General features: G+C 43.7%; 1 protein-coding gene across 1 annotated transcript in view; it reads right to left on the bottom strand.

Annotated features, from left to right (window-relative positions):
• UBR2 (ubiquitin protein ligase E3 component n-recognin 2) overlaps nucleotides 1–7,239 on the bottom strand; it is a 213,797-nt gene extending 206,558 nt beyond the window's left edge. The window contains exon 1 of the mRNA XM_085851818.1: nucleotides 6,931–7,239. Within this exon, the coding sequence (XP_085707944.1) occupies nucleotides 6,931–7,005 (75 nt within the window). The 5' untranslated portion in view covers nucleotides 7,006–7,239. The remainder of the gene's footprint in view (nucleotides 1–6,930) is intronic.
• Between the last annotated feature and the right edge of the window lie 11,318 nt (nucleotides 7,240–18,557).

The raw sequence follows: 18,557 nt of genomic DNA, 5'->3' as shown, positions 1-18,557 counted from the left end.
AGATTTACTAAAGGGAGGTAACTAACAAATTTATTGGCAATCTATGAAGCAGTTTCTGATTGGATGGATGAGGGAAGTGCAGCTTCGATGTAGTCGTACTGTATAATCAAGATTTTCAGAAGAAATATGATAAAGGTACCACAGAGAAGGCCATTAGCTACAGTAAGGGCTTGCAGAGTCACTAACGAGATTGGTAACTCGCTTAGTGATAGGAAACAAAGAGTAGCTGTGAGTGTGAGAATGTCTGGATGGGAAGATGCAAGTAGTGGGGTACCTCAGGGATCAGTTCTAGGACCATTACGATTTATTTACTTTTTTGTATACAGAGTCAAGGCTCATGGAAGAGCTAGAACACTGAAGGGATGAGTACCAACAGCAGAATTGAAGGACAAAATAGAGGGAGACTTGGACAAATAACAGGCATGGGGAGGATGCACAGGGTGGACAAGATGGGAACGGAAGGAAACTCTCATGTCGGAAAAAACTGGAGATTTTGAAGGTGGACTTGGGTTGGTGGGGTCAACAGGGGTAGACAAGATCATTGTTTTGGATTGGGATGATCTGAAATGGTGGTCAACAGTTGATGTGAAGACTTGGAGAGAAGAATAAGATTGAAGAGCATGTAGAAGTTAGTTCCACAGACAGGAAAAAATAGGAACCGATGACTGGAGGTCAGCATCGATTCTGGTAGTTTCACCAGAAGGGGGTTGATGGTGGACCGTGTGTGCGCTGCAGAAACCTGGGGGTGAGAGGGGGGACAAAGCATGGAAAGAGCAGAAGGTGCAAGACCAGAAAGGAGGAAACAGAAAACAGAGAGACCACGACGTTCCCGTGATGGTGAAATGACAGGTCCATACACTTCGCTTTATCGTGGGAGATTCCAATAATCTCGAAGGCCTTTGTTCCTATGGTATCGAGCTGAGCACGGTGTGCGGCTGGGGCTCCAGCCCAGAGGGGAGAGAAGTACTCCATAAAGCTGTGGATGAAGGTGTTGTTTGTGGATAGTTCAGGTGTGCCAAGGATCTTTGAACAACGGAGAATGCCCAATCGGTGGCTGGCTTTGGAGACAAACTTAGAAATGTGGTTTTACAAAGAAAAGTCATGGCTGATAGTGAGACCCAGGAGTTTGAGTGACTGAACTTCCTGAAGAGGGATGTTAAAAAAAAGTAGATGTGGGGGGGGGGTGCTATGCAGTCCTTCCAGAGAGATAGTGAGAGTGTGAGATTTGTCTGGATGGAAAGACATATTCCGAGTGTTAGACCAACTTATGATTTTATGAAGGTCTGAAGATAGGGAAGAGGCTGCGGCCTGCCTATCTCAAGGATGAAGGATGGAGTCGTCAGAGGGTGGAATCATCAGCAGATAGATAAAGGAGGATTTTCAGAGTCACGCAGATCGTTGATGAAGATTAGGTTTTAGAGTTCTCCTCCTTCTTCTTCTTTCTGTGTATGATAAATTGTACCTCACAGACCTAAGTCGAAAGGTAGACAGCCAAATCACAGCACCACCTGTTGTTAGGTGGATTTTTCCAAATCCTTCAAATTTCCGGAGGTGACACCAATTCACAATGTGATGAACAGTCTGATATGGGTGACCATAGTCAGATTCTGGGCTGCGTTTGAAATTCTATTTGTGAAGGTGTGGTGATGTCCTTGCATGGAGGGTACGGATCCAATTGAGCCCAGACCAGCGTTTCCAAGGGAGGTTGAACCCTGGAGGTTCTTCTGTCAGATCACACACCAGGTCTTTGTAAGCAATGTCATTGTCTGTCCAGAGATTGTGCCACTTGTGCTTTGTGTTCAAACCCAACACTCCAAACTTTTGCCGAACCCCAGAAGAGTTTCCGTGACTTGTCGCACATTTTGTAGATTCTGCATGTCTTCATGGATTGGAAGCTCTGGGTTAAGGCGCTGTCACACCTTGACGATTTAGCCAGCAATGGCAACGCATAAAAATGTATGTAAAATGGCGTACGCTGAAATGTTGATGTTTTTTAAAGTTTTGGTCGTATTCATAACGTGTTGGTCGTATGCATAACATATGAGTAACGGGCACAGAACGTTTCGTTGTCTTATAGATAACTTATACCAACGAATGCTTAGCCTGTTGTCGGTGTTCACAACCTATGCCCAACGATAGTTTAACTTAGGCATAGCGCGCTGCACATATCGCCGACGAACTCGTGGCGTAGCCTGTTAAAAACCTGCCGCACGCCGATTTAAATCATAACCGCATGAGAATTTGAAGTGTCAACCACGCAGTCACACCTTGACGATTTAGCCAGCGTATGCCAACCTATGAAAAATGTGTCTAAAACGCTGGCACACGTCAAATACGTTATGGGTAAGTTGTGTATACGTTAAGAGCACGCTGAAAAACGATGAAGTACACTGTCATATTTCGTGGTACGTTTAGTACGTCGTGAAATTTCAAGCATGCTGAAAATTTTACGACGTACTCGCCGTATGGCTCACACGTTCCGCTACGCTGGGAATAAGTTGTAGGCACGATATGCGATCGTTGACACAAGTTCCTTGTAAGTTACTAATAAGTCGAAACACGTCGAGGTAATGTTTAGCATACCCGAAACTTATTCTCTCCGTGAAGGCACGTGATGAAATACCTGAAGTTGTTGTTTTTTTTGTTTGTTTTTTTTTAGTATCATGAATTTTAAAATACTGTATATTCGGACATTTGCTTTTAAGTTTCGACGTCGACGTGACAATATCCTCAAACAGAAAATATTCACAGAGGAGGAACTAAGAATAAGACATGAGCAAACTGAAGAGGCAATCGGACGTGACGTAACGGCACGTGACAAAATATCGGAAGTTATTGTTGTTGTTTTTTTTTTTAACGCTGCCAATACGCCATTATACGGTAGCTGTAAATTAGAAACACGTTCAGTTCGTTGTGTGGTCGACCGGAAGACGTCAATCAAATACGTCTACATAAGTCAATATGCGTTGGACGTACGTTACACATAGGTTCAAAGCACGTTACTCATAGGTTAGAACTAAGTTTTGGGTACGCAAAGCATTACCTCGACGTGTTTCGACTTATGAGTAACTTACAAGTAACATGTGTCGACGTGTGTCAACGATCGCATAACGTGCCTACAACTTATGGCCAGCGTAGCGGAACGTGCGAGTCATATGCTGGTATACGTCAAAAAATTTCAAGCATGCTAAAATTTGAGGACAACCGCAAAGTACAACGATGAAAGCCAGCGTGCTACGACGTATGGCAGTGTTTTTCAGCATACTCTTAACGTATACAAACTTACCCATAACGTATTCGACATGTGCCGGCGTTTTAGGCCAATTTTGCATACGTCAGGCATACGTTGGCTAAATCGTCAAGGTGTGACAGGGCCTTTAGCTTTGATGCACATAAGGCGGTGGGATGTTCGACGGGACCGACAGCCACTGCACAGGTGTCGATTTCAGTGTACCGCTTAGGTAACAGAACGCTGCATTGTGGAACTCCATCCTTGAGAGGGAGAGGACATGAAAGGATTCCGTCGAGAGCCACATGTTGGCTATGAGAGTAGAGGAAGTCAGTAACCCATGAGTGGAGTCCTATTATACAAAGGAAGTCGGTGACCGATTCGACCAATACGTGGAAAAATTCCCGAACTGTTCTTAATAAAATCGGAGGCAGTTATTCGACTTCAAGAAGAGAATTCATTTGTTCGTCTCTCATGCAGTTCATAAGATGTGCTGGAAAACTGAAATCCTGAAATTTCTCGACTTGCTGCACATCCAGGTGTTCATGCACACTGTGCTTAAAGTATAAACTCCACCGTAATAATAACAATAATACCATTTCTTTCACACCGTAAAAGGCACAAATGGCTGCCGAGGCAGTTTCATTGGCAAGGAGTAGAGTCGTGGATGGACGGGTCGCCACTCTGCCGCAGGTTACCCCGAATGGTTATTACCCCCGGTAAGGTAGGTAAGGTAGACAGCAGAGAGTGGGGTGATCAGATTGAGCAAAAGATTGGTTAATGCAGTTTAACTTATTAGGAGACATAAGATGCTGGGATTGGGTAAAAAACAAGAAGCGAATACTTCGATATCGCGCGGCTGGGGGCAGTAATAGTCTAGGTTAAGGATGATGAAACAATTTTGCAGTTATAAAATTTAAATGTCGACACAGTTAATTAGCATGCATGATGGGAAGAGTTGTGACGTTGGACAAATTTATAGCAAACGCAGTGAGCTTCATACTTAACGCGTGCACATGAGAGAATAGGAAACAACAACAACACCACAATACCCCTGGCTATGACCCTTTTGCTTCTGTTTTTTTTTTTTAAACGCTGTGCGGTGTATAAACACGATTGGGTTTTATTTCTATCTTGTGAATATTACTTAACACGTGCACATGAGAGAATAGGAAACAACAACAACAACACAATACCATGGCAATTTGGAATCCGTGTGGCCCTTTTGACCCTTTTGCTTCTGTTTTTTTTATGGAGAATGATGCAAGCCGGGAGATAAAGGCATCGTCGGAGACATGAAAGACCCAAATATCAGACATGGTGTATATTTCCTCCACTGATTTTAATAAAGATATCTCCCGCATCATCAAAAAATAATTTTTAATCGTGATTTACATTATTTCATCGCTGATCCCCAATCCAGGCCGAAGTAACCGGAAATTGCGTATACAGTTATGAACAAGTTATAGGTAGTCAGAAGTGAATGCAAGAAGAATTCTACGTTCGCTTCTGGTATTTATTTTTTTTAGATGAGATCCTGTTCTAGGTGGTGTAGTTGTCGTTGTGAAGGTAATGTTGAGGAATTTAATTTTTTTTTTTTAGATGAGATCCTGTTCTAGGCGGTGTAGTTGTCGTTGTGAAGGTAATGTTGAGGAATATTTTTTTTTTTTCAAGATGAGATCCTGTTCTTGGTGGTGTAGTTGTTGTGAAGGTAATATTGAGGTATAATGTTGAGGTAATATTTATTTTTAGCGAGTCTCGCGTAGCGAGCGCTGCTCTAAGAGAGCTCGGCGTTCTTCTTATTCTTGTGAAGACAAAACCTTTATATTAGGACTCAGCTCCTTTATATACACGATCCGGATCTCCTTAAATACTAAGCACTTGTACACATCCTCGCATTAAGGGTGCCTTTTGAGAGCGTCTATCATGAACTTTTCAATATATTCGGACATTTGCTTTAACGTTTCAAAAAGTTCACGTTACTATTTAAAGATTATTCCATTTAATATATTGTAATTTTGTAAATACATTATTTATTTCGTAAATATGTAAATACACCATGACGGGTCTCGCTATTGGCTTAATCAAGGCTCGTGACGAAATATCGGAAGTTGTTTTTTTTTAGCCGACAAAACCTTTAGGACGCTGCTCTTGGACACATTTGTCCTTGTTTTAGATGGGATTATGTTCTAGGCGGTGTAGTTGTCATTGTGAAGGTAATGTTGAGGATTTTTTTCTTTTCTTCAGATGAGATCCTGTTCTCGACGGTGTAGTTGTTGTTGTGAAGGTAATGTTGAGGTAATATTTATTTTTACAGATGAGATCCTGTTCTAGGCGTTGTAGTTGTTGTTGTGAAGGTAATGTCGAGGTAATATTTATTTTTTCATAGCAAAAAGACAGTTTCATTTGATATATTTAAGAAGCGAATGTAAGAAGAATTCTACGTTCGCTTCTAGGCTTTGCCTATTGCATATTATTTATAGCCCTCAGATCAAAGCGACGTACACGGCCATAAGTGTGACAGAAGACACAGGACAGAATAGCCAATTATATAACAGCGCGATGTCGACGCGCTATTAAAAAAAAAAAAAAAAAAAAAAAGAACGTGCAAAAAAACCCAAAAACAATGAAGAACAAGAGTTACAATGCTGCGCGTCAACAACGAACGGAACAGGAAGATTATCACTTCCTGCTCAGAAAATCAACTTCCAGCGTCACACAGAAAATGATTCAGCAAAAAAAAACGTCGCTCTTCCGCATTAACCCCGCCCACAACACACCCGGCAATCTCCGCCCACAATCCACCCGGCAATCTCCGCCCACAATCCACCCGGCAATCTCCGCCCACAATCCACCCGGCAATCTCCGCCCACAATCCACCCGGCAATCTCCGCCCACATCACACCCAACAATAACTGTGACAGAAGACACAGGACAGAATAGCCAATGATATAACAGCGCCATGTCGCTGCGCTGTAAAAATGAAGATAGGGACTACAAAATGCAAGGTGGTCTTGAAGCATGTGATACATTGAAGGATCTGGAGGTGGTAAGATATGGGGGGGGGGGGAGAGAGAAAGAGGGACACAGTACAAGGCAGCTCCAAGGGTTTCAGAGCTATCCCATAATGCCGTGCGCGTCGCCATAGTAGTTGTATTCACTTCCATGGCAACGACAGCATCAGTGGCTCAGCAATCCAGCATGCTCATCTCGTTATTCTGACGAACTACAATGGAAGGTTAGGCTGATTCTTTGGCCTCGTTTAGCTCCTCTCGCTTCAGCTTGCCAACCAATATGGCGTCCGAGCACTGCGTCATGGGTGCTGAAACCCCTCGGTGGGAAAAGCGAGCAGGGTTTTAGATGGTATTTCACACCGTAAAATCATAATCATGGATTTCATGTCGTGTTCATATTGCCCGGACATGATGAATCAAATGGCCTCCTGCCTCAAAGTTCCTCGTAAATCCTTGAAGAATCGAAGAGGCAAAAAAAAACAACAAATCTAAGGAAAGGAGAGAAGATTAAACATGAAGAAGAGGAGGAGAGGAAGAAGAGGAGGAAGACAACACGTGATTCGTCTCCACACCGGCTTCCGTAAGCACGACTCCACAAAGCCCATCCTGCCCATCACAAAATACCCACGTGGATCTCACTTCCTCAAAAAGATATTCTTTCTCGTCGTCCTGCAGTCTCCGACTTACCGCCGCCACATTCTTGGCGCTGAAATCGACGCAAGCGCTGACCTCATCGAGCATCGAAAACGGAGCCGCCGCCATAATCCTGACGTCACTCGAACTCTGCGTGTCACATATAATCAGATGTCGGGACGATCAAACGACGGAGAAATCATTCCTCCTTCCCACGAGCATCACGTATCCCGAGAAGACGTCCCATGTTTAGGGACACGAGAGAAACCGCAGCCGTTAATCTCGTCCTCATGCTTTGGAGCCGAACTTCGAGGCTCCGGTTGTGTCGAGATCGCTTCAGATGTTTAATTATTCTTTAAAGTCACGTGACTCACGTCGGGGTTCCGGGGAAAAAAGGTTCAGATCGTTGTGGTTTTTTTTTTTAATTTTTTATTTTTGGTTGGTTGGATAGGGGTCCTTGTGTTTAAACCTTACAAAATTCACGGACAGGTGTTTGTGTGCGTTTTTGTGTGTGTGTGTGTGTGTGTGTGTGTTTTTGTTTGTGTGTGTGTGTGTGTGTTTTTGTTTGTGTGTGTGTGTGTGTGTGTGTGTGTGTGTTTGTGTGTTTCTGTGTGTGTGTGTTTGTTTGTGCGCGTTTTTGTGTGTGTGTGTGTGTGTGTGTTTTTGTTTGTGCGTGTTTTTTTTTGTGTGCGTTTGTTTGTTTGTGTGTGTGTGTTTTTTTTTGTGTGCGTGCGTGTTTGTTTATATGTGTGTGTGTACGTGTGTATTTTTTGTGTGCGTGTTTGTTAGTTTGTTTGTGTGTGTGTTTTTTGTGTGTGTGCGTGTTTGTTTGTGTGTGTTTTTTTTGTTTGGGTGTTTTTTTGTTTATATGTGTGTGTGTGCGTGTGTATTTTTTGTGTGCGTGTTTGTTTGTTTGTGTTTTTTTTTTGTTTGTGTGTTTTTTTGTTTGTATGTGTGTGTGCGTGTGTATTTTTTGTGTGCGTGTTTGTTTGTGCGCGTGTGTATGTATGTGTGCGTGTTTTTTTTTGTGTGCGTGCATGTTTGATTGTGTGTGTGTGTGTGTGTGCGTTTGTTTGTGTGTATGTGTTTTTTTTTGTTTGTGTTTGTGTGTGCGTGTTTTTTTGTGTGCGTGCGTGTTTGTTTGTGTGTGCGTGTTTTTTTGTGTGCATGCGTGTTTGTTTGTGTGTGCGTGTTTTTTGTGTGCGTACATGTTTGTTTGTGTGTATGTGGTTTTTTTTGCTTGTGTGTGTGTGTGTGTGTGTGTGTGTGTGTGTGTGTGTGTGTGTGTGTGTGTGTGTGTGTGTGTGTGTGTGTGTGTATGTGTGTGCGCGTGCTCCTACAGTTCTCGGCTAATTACATCCAAACTTGCTGCATAGTAGGATCAGCATACTCTCAATGAATGTATCGGGGTGTTTATATCTTTGGCCGGTGGTCTTGGAGGGTGGGAATGGGGAGAAGAGGAGGAGGGTTGGGGGAGAGACGCAAATTCTCGATGTAAATGTGGATCGTGTGGCGCCGCCTCCAGGTGGGGAAGGGTATTACAAGCCTCCACCATTTACACTGCAGTATTCCTGTCCCCACGTTTTCGAGTGCAGTGAGGTGTTTGAAATTTTTCTTTATTTTAAGTAGGTATGTTTTGCTTCATGCATGTAACCCGGGTTATGTTTTTCTTTTCTGTGGCGATTGAGGCAGTCAGTCGCCTATACACCGCCCAAATCGCCTGTCAAGTAAGGGAGGGACTCTGCCAGCTTGTTGAGAATCATTTCATTCAGGGTTATCTATTTATTACGTACGCACAGAGGGAGGAGGACGAAGGAGGGAATATGCGTTCGATTGCAAAGTTGTAAAGGATTTAGTGCGTCGGAATCATGGTTGTCATGAAATACATTACATTTATCATTTCGTGATCAACCTTTACTTGTACCAGAAGAGGGCTCGGTGCGAAATCGATGGGTCATGCTTATCGAAGGGCCAGAGCTGCTCGATTGTTCATTTTTACCTGGACCACGACGAAGTCAAGATCACCTGTTAAAGCCATAAAGATGTCAGTCAGACAGTCAGTCAGTCAGTCAGACAGCCAGTCAGTCAGCCCTTCATTCCGATTTTTATTTAATTCCAGCATAGCATAATCACAAATGAACGATTTGGCAGTATGTAAACCTGACAAGCCCATAATGAGGACAAAATCTGGATGGCTGCTCTGCTTTAATTTATTGGTGACCATAAACGTCACAAATGGCCTGAGTGCCACCTGGATACCATCCTACTTTGAAGGTGACATGTTGGCATAATTTATGTGCACGAGTACGTGCCCGGCCGTACGTGCAAAAAAAAAAGAAAGAAAAAAATAATTGTGACGTCAATTGTGATGTCATAGCATCGTGTCCTGTTATTGGTTTGGTAAATAAATGGCCATAACTTAGGAAGCACTTGTCCGATGAATATCAAACCTTGAAAAGGCACATCCACAGGTCCCCGGCAATATATCTGGCAAGTTTCAATTAGATCGGACCAGTGGTTGTCGAGAAACAGCGGTCGCAGACAGATACACAGAGATTGCTGGAATTATAGATAGATAACATCAGCATCATGGTGCATTTCGGGTTAGAGTTGCTCGTTTGTTTAATATTGTTACGGATCCACGGTGGCGGGATTCCGACGAGTGATGTCAATCACTGTCCGTAACCAGTTTGGGTTTTCGCACCCCACTCTCGACAGCCAAATGTTACATATTCGGCATCACTCAACCACCGCCATCTCCGGGGTTATAACGCCGGCTGGTTCGGCACAATTCTCGGGTTACGCGCCTCTGATCAAGATACCAAAATACACCTGTGCCTTGCCAGCTGGGGGAATAGCCCCCGGTTACAGACTGATTTTGTCAGATACCGAGCGAATTCTGCCAGTCTGTAACCATTTTGGTTTTTATATCCAAATCGAGCGGATTGTTCCTCGGCGCAGCACGAATTAATTCAAAGCGGAAACTTCATACGAATCAGCCAGATTTATTGGGGACACATCGGGGAAACACGACACAACCAAAGCATTCACGACAATGTTATAATTAATCTATAACCCGTTCTTAACTAGGGAGCTACGGATTACGGGTGTCGAAGGGGACCCTAACGAGATAAACCTTAAACAACATGCAGACAAGACATGGACAGCATGCAGACAAGACACAGAGTACTTGGTGATGCTTCATGGACGAGAGGAAAAGTGTCAAAGGACGAACGTGGTTCGTGATAAGCCGATGTCCACGGATTCGAGCACCCAAGCTCAAACACGCCGTGCGGCAAAATGGCGCTCGTCCTCCTTCTTCTCCCTGCACCGCTTGCACACACCGCCTCAGCGCGTTCTGACCCCGCGTAATGTCGGCGGCACAAGACCGTCAGATCGATGGTGGGTTTCAGCTGGTTTCTCCCAAGGTCCAGTATACAAGTCCAGGCCTGGCCTGTTCACCAGATCAGGCTAAATCGAGGTGTTGGGCTCCGCAGGCTGGGTCCATGGGATTCCAAGACGTCGTCAAGCCATGAGGTGAGTAGGGACAGTCAGAGGCTCCGTCACTGGACTCCGGATGAACCTGTCAATGTCCTCCTCATAAAAGTCGATCGCCGGCTCCCACGAGTCGTTTCTCCTGCCTCTTTTACGAAGCAGATCGCAGACAGACACAGCCGTCCCTCACACAGCAGATTACGACTCCCACTAGTCGTTTCTCTGTTGCCTTCTCGGCGCTCGCTGGCCTCGAAGCCAACTCCAGTTTCACCTCTCGTTTTTGGTGCTCGCTGCTTCTCTGTTTCACTTCCTCTTTCTCATCGCTCGTCGCCTCTCTGTTTCACGTCCTCTTTCTCAGCGCTCGTCGCTTCTCTGTTTCACGTCCTCTTTCTCAGCGCTCGTCGCCTCTGTTTCACGTCCTCTTTCTCAGCGCTCGTCGCTTCTCTATTTCACTTCCTCTTTCTCGGCGCTCATCGCCTCTGTTTCACTTCCTCTTTCTCGGCGCTCGTCGCCTCTGTTTCACCACCGCCTTCTCTAGGCCACTCCCCCTCAGAGCGCTGGATGGGGACTATTGTCCAGAGAGAGGAAGGAAGAAGAAGCTCTCGGTCCACCACCACTGGAAGAACAATAAACAGCCTCTTACACCTCCCGACACACATGTAACGTCCATTTACCGAACAACCTGGCTAAACATGCATTTAATGGGGTATCTGGGCTAATCCTATATTTAATAACACACAAAGGGCCATTTCCGCAACAGTATGTTTGTATGTACGAGTGGGGGGTGCCCGGCCTTTCCAGGTACCTCCTCCCATCCCTTTCTCCCTCCGGACTCCCACCCTCCCGTGCCTCTACTGCCTCCACTGATTGGTGGAGGTTAGCTTTGGGGGCTTCCCACTCTCTGGGGAGGACAAAAAATGCAAGTCATCTCCACAGGTGACTTGCAATACCCTGTGCCACCACCACCCGGTGGTGCGCTACACGACACACATTTACATCGAGACAAGCCGGTAGGCGACATGGCTGCCCGCTCTCGATGGAAGGCTGGCCAACGCGACTAGCCGATATTCATGTACATGCTATCAATCAATTTAGCACAATAAATATGATTATCAGAGCCCTCTTAGTTTGTGCCCAGAAACCCGCCTTGTGAAATTTCAGGCATGTTTCCAAAGAGACTCTAACAAATGGCAGCCCTGGTAATTCCATTTATCTATTCGCTAAAGATTTTATTTTTTTATATGATGCTGTAAGACATTCTCCTTGGGCACAAAAAAAACAGGTCCCTCGGAGGTCCAGTTTCGGAGGTATTGATTTTTTTGTACAGTCCACAATAAGTGTACAATGTTCGATAAAGTATTTTAGCTGTTGCTAAGCAACGGAGGTGTGCATAGCAACCATTCATTTTTGTGTACATGTGAACCACATTGTACACATTTCACCCAAGTTTCATCAAAATCAGACTCTTTCTCTTAGAGATATTCGCAATTAACCGTTTCTGAAATGTTCGACATGTACTCGCCCAAAACCTATCTCTTCCTACAAATATTTTTTGTTCGGGCTGCAAATTGGCGTGAAGGGAGCTAGATAGATTGCGCACAGAACTCTAAGCTTCGATTTTTCGATTTTTTTTTGTTGATTTTTTTCGATTTTTTTGGCCACTTTAAAGGGCCGTTGCTATGCCCTTGCTAGGGCCTGGGGTCCCGTATTCGAAAGCACATGATTCCCAGAAATATTGGTCCTACCTACCAAATTTCATTGTAATCAGTTGAGTGGTTTAGCCCCTAGGCTTGACCAAAGTTTAGTGGACAGACAGACAGATGGAAATGTCCAGAATAAGGGTGCTCTAAGAGCAGCCAAAAATTGATCGACCTTCCCTCCCGCACATCCACGACTACAACTAAAACCAAATAGCCCGTGTTCAGCACGAGGTCGAACTTGGTCCATGTACCAAGTTTAGTGGTAATTGGTCGAGTAGTTTTGGCATGATTGGTGTTGCAGACAGACAGACAGACAGACAGACGAACAGAAAAATGACATTTATTTATTAGAATATCTGACATTTGAAATAAAATGACATTGATTTCCTTCCTGAAAGTCCCTGTAGTGTCCATCTTGTTTACCCCCACGAACCCCACCCCGTCCCTCTCCCTTCCACATCTCCTGAAGTCTCTGTTCCCCGATGTTTTGTGCTTCCCTCTCCCGTCCCTCGTCTCCTGCTCCCCTTGTTATACGTTCTCTGTTCGCTCTTATATGAGCCTTGACCTTGTATATATATTTTTTTAAATGAAGACAAGAAGATCGTTGTTTAAAGATTGAGTTAAAAAAATTAAAATGAGATTTTTTTTTTAATGAACTCGGGAGTGCAACACCACAATTACGGGCCAAATGGCCTAATTTGTTTGTTTCAAGGTCCACAGAATCATAAATCATGTCTGGTTTAATGAATACAAACGGATTCACTTCACACTTAATCGTTCTTTTCTTGAATAAATATCTTGGAAGGACCATTTTAATGTTTTTTGGTGTCCTTCGATTGGCCCCATCACCACCCCCCCCCAAAAAAAAGGTGATTTGAACACGTCACATATCATGTGACCCACACGTCATCTCAAGAATACTTTTGCTGCAGGACTAGTGGTTTACATGTGGCCTACATATTCTCTGAACTCTGTAAAAAATAATATCTCGGAACAGCAGCTAGATGTATTGTTGCTGGTTGTAGCAATACAGCCGGAGATGGTGTGTGTCCATGTTTTCCCAAAAGATCCAGCTGTAAGGAAAATATGAACAGCCAAGGTAAAACTATGCCTGGTGTTGGCTTAATGGTTAGGGTGGTGGGCCTGCGATCTCAGGATCCTGAGTTCAAATCCCACTCGGCTATTGAATTAATACCAGGTGGGGTTGACTCTGCCTGTCATCCTTCCGAGGTCGGCAAAATGAGTGCCAGCTTGCTGGTATCCTGTGTCGGAGTGGCGACCCGTCCAGGATTGTGCCCAATAGCCAAGGAGACTACTTAGGCAGCACCAACGCTCTGCACATTACCCTTTAGAAGGAGAAGGGTGGGGGAGAGAGTGGAGGGAGGCGGAACAAGGAGGAATGGGGGAACGAGGGAGGGCGAGTGAGGAGGGGTGGGGGAACAAGGAGGGAGGGAGAGTGAGGAGAGGTGAGAGGAAGGGAAGGCAGACGTGCGGTGGAGCGTTAATTACGATTCATACTGTCTCATCAAAATGATTTTGCATAGAATAACAGTGAAAATGCAAACAAAATAATGTCTGAAATCCATTTTCTACCAGTCATACTATAAATACCGTCCACAGACAAACACTGCCCGGACACTTCTGGAGACAAGCCGTCCGGAGACAAACACTGCCCAGACATGTCCAGAGACAAACTCCCGTGCAGAAATAAATACCGCCTGGACACGTTCGGAGACAAACACTCCTTGGACATGTCTGGAGATAAACTCCTGTCCGGAGACAAACTCCCGCCCAGACGCGTTTGGAGACAAACACTGCTCGGACGTGTCCAGAGACAAACACCGCCCAGACACATCCGCAGCCAAGCTGTCCAGAGACAAACACCGCTCGGACACATCCGGAGACAAACTCCTGTCAAGACATAAACACTGCCCAGACACATCCAGAGCCAAACTCCCATCCGGACACGTCTGGAGATAAATACCATCCAGACACGCCTGGATACAAACCCCGCCTGGACATAACCACTGTCCAGACACATATAGAGATAACCACCATCCGGATACATCCAGAGACAGACAGAGAGAGAGGGAGAGATAGAGGGAAGCATAGAGTGAGAGGAGGGTGCTGCATTGTGCACTGTATTGAGAGAGGGTAGAGCAAGGATGGGACAAAGAGAGAGAGAGAGAGAGAGAGAGAGAGAGAGAGAGAGAGAGAGAGAGAGAGAGAGAGAGAGAGAGAGAGAGAGAGAGAGAGAGAGAGAGAGAGAGAGAGAGAGAGAGAGAGAGAGAGAGAGAGAGAGAGAGAGAGAGAGAGAGACAGAGAGAGAGAGAGAGAGAGAGAGAGAGAGAGAGAGAGAGACAGAGAGAAAGAGAGAGAGAGAGGGGTGGGGGTAGGGGAGTTAGCAGAGACAATATGTTATGCTTTATGAACAACACACACAGACACACACACACACACACACACACACACACACACACACACACACACACACACACACACACACACACACTAGTGCTTGGCCGATATCGGCAATTTTGTGGGAATTGGCAGGTTGGAGTCGGTGTGACTACCGACTACAGTACATACTTTGTACACCCCAAAAACCTTGAGTAGCTTTCACCGAAAAACAACATTACATTTGTATAGACATTTCAGGGAGATGTTCACAACCATTAATCTTTATAAACAGCTGCATGTGACAATTTGAAAAATATTTGGCTCATTAATTTAGAAAACACGTTCATACGGCAAATGGATTGGAAATCGGGTGTTATCAAATGTATTTTGCTTTGAAACTCACAAAGAGAAACCATGTAACCTTTGTAAAGCAAACCCGATAACCAAATGCTTTAGAAACAGGCGTGAGCACAAAGGAAAACCTCAAAGAACCTCCATAAGATACTGGATGAAACTTTGCCACCACGGCGCCTGTAACAGTCATGGCAAGTCCACACACCCACGGAAAGTCCATGCAGATCCAAATCTACCCATATGTTCCACGTCCGTGTGTGCTGTATGCATGCATCTACCTTGTTGTAACTGTCGACTGTCCATCCCAATTGGGACATGAACTGCACCGCTATCGACTAAGATGTTCGGTAAGTGGTTAAGCACTCGATAAAGCACTCCAACAGAACACCTGGCTTGTCAAACGATTACCAATTGCCGTCGATAAAGCTATGCACCCGGAAACACCCAAGCAATGTCCGAATTGGACAAATGAGGACTTTTTAGCATTGGAACTGCTGCTGAGTTCAAATCTGGAACATACATTTTGTAATTCATCTTCGTTTAAGAGATTATCAAGGTTATGACATGGGTGGAAATGAAATAAAGCCATTAGAATTACCTTTCACAATTTCCCTTTATAACCCATTACTATTTCCCTTTGGAATCAATTTAATTACCCTTTAGAACCTATTGCAATTTCCCTTTAGAACCCATGAGAATTTTCCTTTGGAATTACCCTTTGGAACCCCTCAAACCGCCCTTTAGAATAACCCTTTAGAACCTTTTAAAACCCATTAAAAATTGTCTTGAGAACCCAATCCCACTCCCTCCCCTCCTGTCTCATACCCCCCTTGATGTGTGTTGTGTGTTAGCTCTCATATGAGCCTCGACAAGGTATACAAAAAAAAATTAGTATTTCCCTTTTAGAATAACCCTTTAAAACCCATTAGAATTACCCTTTAGAACCCATTAGAATTACCCTTTAAACCCCATCAGAATTACCCTTTAGAACCTTTTAAAACCCATTAGAAATTGTCTTTAGAACCCATTAGTATTTCCCTTTTAGAATCACCCTTTAAAACCCATTAGAATTACCCTCTCGAAACCATTAGAAATACCCTTTAAAACCCATCAAAATTACTATTTAAAACCTCCTAGAATTACCCTTTAAAACCCACTAAAATCCCCTTTAAACCCCACTAGAATTACCCTTTAAAATCCACTCGAATTACCCTTTAGAACCCATTAGAATTACCCTTTCGAACCCATTAAAATTACCATTTAGAACCCATTAGAATTACCCTTTAGAACCCATTAGAATTACCCTTTAGAACCAATTAGAATTACCCTTTAAAATCCACTAGAATTACCCTTTAGAACCCATTAGAATTACCCTTTAGAACCCATTAGAATTACCCTTTAGAACCAATTAGAATTACCCTTTAGAACCCATTAGAATTACCCTTTAGAACCAATTAGAATTACCCTTTAGAACACTTTTGAACCCATTGGATTTTCCCTTTAGAATTAAACACGGTGTGTTAGAAAGGTTCATGTTCTTCATTTTTGACGGACGGATGGAAGTAAGGGCAGAGATAAATAGTGAAATGGCTTCAGCGCTTAAAATCAATGTAATCGCATAAACAAAAAAAAATTCTGATTCTGTGGACCTTTCAACATTTTTTGTTTTTTCCCTACATCTCAGAGGAAGCTCAAGGGATCATTTTGAAACTCGACAACGATGTGCAAAAATTAATGGGGACTTTTTTATTATTATCTGGTGGAGCCATCCAGGTGGTGAGCTAATGAACTCAAAATGTAATCTCGGTTTGTTTATATATATATATATATATATATATATATATATATATATATATATATATATATATATATATATATATAAAAAAAGAGAGACAGAGAGACAGAGAGACAGAGAGACAGAGAGACAGACAGACAGAGAGACAGAGAGAGACAGAGACAGAGAGAGACAGAGACAGAGACAGAGAGAGACAGAGAGACAGAGAGAGACAGAGAGACAGAGAGACACAGAGAGACAGAGAGACAGAGACACAGAGACAGAGACAGAGACACAGAGACAGAGACAGAGACACAGACAGAGACAGAGACAGAGACAGAGACAGAGACAGAGACAGAGACAGAGACAGAGACAGAGACAGAGACAGAGACAGAGACAGAGAGAGAGAGAGAGAGAGAGAGAGAGAGGGAGAGAGAGAGAGAGAGAGAGAGAGAGAGAGAGAGAGAGAGAGAGAGAGAGAGAGAGAGAGAGAGAGAGAGAGAGAGAGAGAGAGAGAGAGAGAGAGACCATCATCGATTTTTCCTCTTTATTTAATCTTAACCTCTTCATTTAATTTGATCTTAATCGGTCTTAATTAATTTAATTCAATCTCTTGATTACATTTTAACCTGTTTACGTCATTTATATCCTTCTTGCTTTGAAGAACGGGAAATAACTGCGGAGGGGAGGACAGAGGTGGGGGCAGAGAGGGGACAGTTCTATTCATACCCTTTTGACACTTTAGACTCCTTAAGACCATTTAGACCATTTAGAACCCGAAAATCATAAAAGACCCTTTAGAACCTGAAGACTCTGTAGAACCCTAAGACCCTTCAGAAGCCAAAGACCTTCTTTATCACCTAATGCAGCCAAACTACGACCGCCCTCCATCGGGAGCAAGCTTCTGTCCCAATTGATTGTGCATTTGATACTTGTGCCAATAACATTGTAAGTTGATTTTGGCATAGTCCAGCTGTTTAATTCGTGAGATGGTGACATTTTCAATTCATGTTATTTTATACTACACGGTTGTTTAAAAATTAGGACAAACTCAATTTTTACCCTACGCTTGCGAAGCGAAAAGTAGCGTACGTACGTATGGCGTACGTCGTGTCTGTATTTTGTTAAGAGCGTACATGGAAGACTGTTCAGCTGAAGAAATTGAAACTTTACTGCATGGTACATGACCATATGATATAGCGGTCAATCTTTTGAGGTCAACATAGGCCAGAGGTCAACACAGGCCAATTTTCTTAAATCCTCATTTTTCATCCGATTGACTTGAAATTTGAAGAGGATTTGCATATCAAGTCACTGAATTCAACTCGCAACTATTTTTGAGGTCTGCTTAGGTCAAATGGTCACCAGGGCCGAATTTCTAAAATTGTCAATTTTCATCCGATTGCTTTGAAATATGAACAGGATTTTCACACCAGCTCACTGAATTCAACAAACAATCATTTTTGAGGTAACCATAGGCCAAAAGGTCAACATTTACAAGGATTTAAGATGCAGGAGGAGGCCATTCGGCCAATCATGCCTGCACCACACCAATACCAGATTTAATCAATCCATTGATACCACTTCCCTTCGTGTGCAGCTTTTTTTGGCTGCTACACTGATACTCATTTTGCCAACTTCAGAAAGATGACAGGCTGAGTCAACCCCCTGGTGTTAATTCAGCGGACAAACAGGGCTTGAACTCAGGACCCTAGGATCCCAAGCCACCACCACCCTCACCACTAGGCTAAGCCAACACTAGGCTGTGGAGTTAACATAGGCTGATATTTCTAAAACTGTCACTTTTCATCCGATTTACTTGAAATTTGAACAGAATTTTCATATCAGGTCACTAAATTCAACCAACAACTATTTTTGAGGTCAGCATCGGCCAACAGGTCAACACAGGCCGGAATTTCTAAAATTGTCAATTCTCATCCGACTGACTTGAAATTTGA

The sequence above is a fragment of the Eptatretus burgeri genome, chromosome 13, assembly GCF_056783735.1.
Source record: "Eptatretus burgeri isolate ZD-2024b chromosome 13, Ebu_testis_v1, whole genome shotgun sequence".
NCBI lineage: Eukaryota > Metazoa > Chordata > Myxini > Myxiniformes > Myxinidae > Eptatretus > Eptatretus burgeri.
The sequence above is the reverse complement of the archived record's forward strand: the minus strand, read 5'-3'. Positions and strand labels throughout refer to the sequence as shown.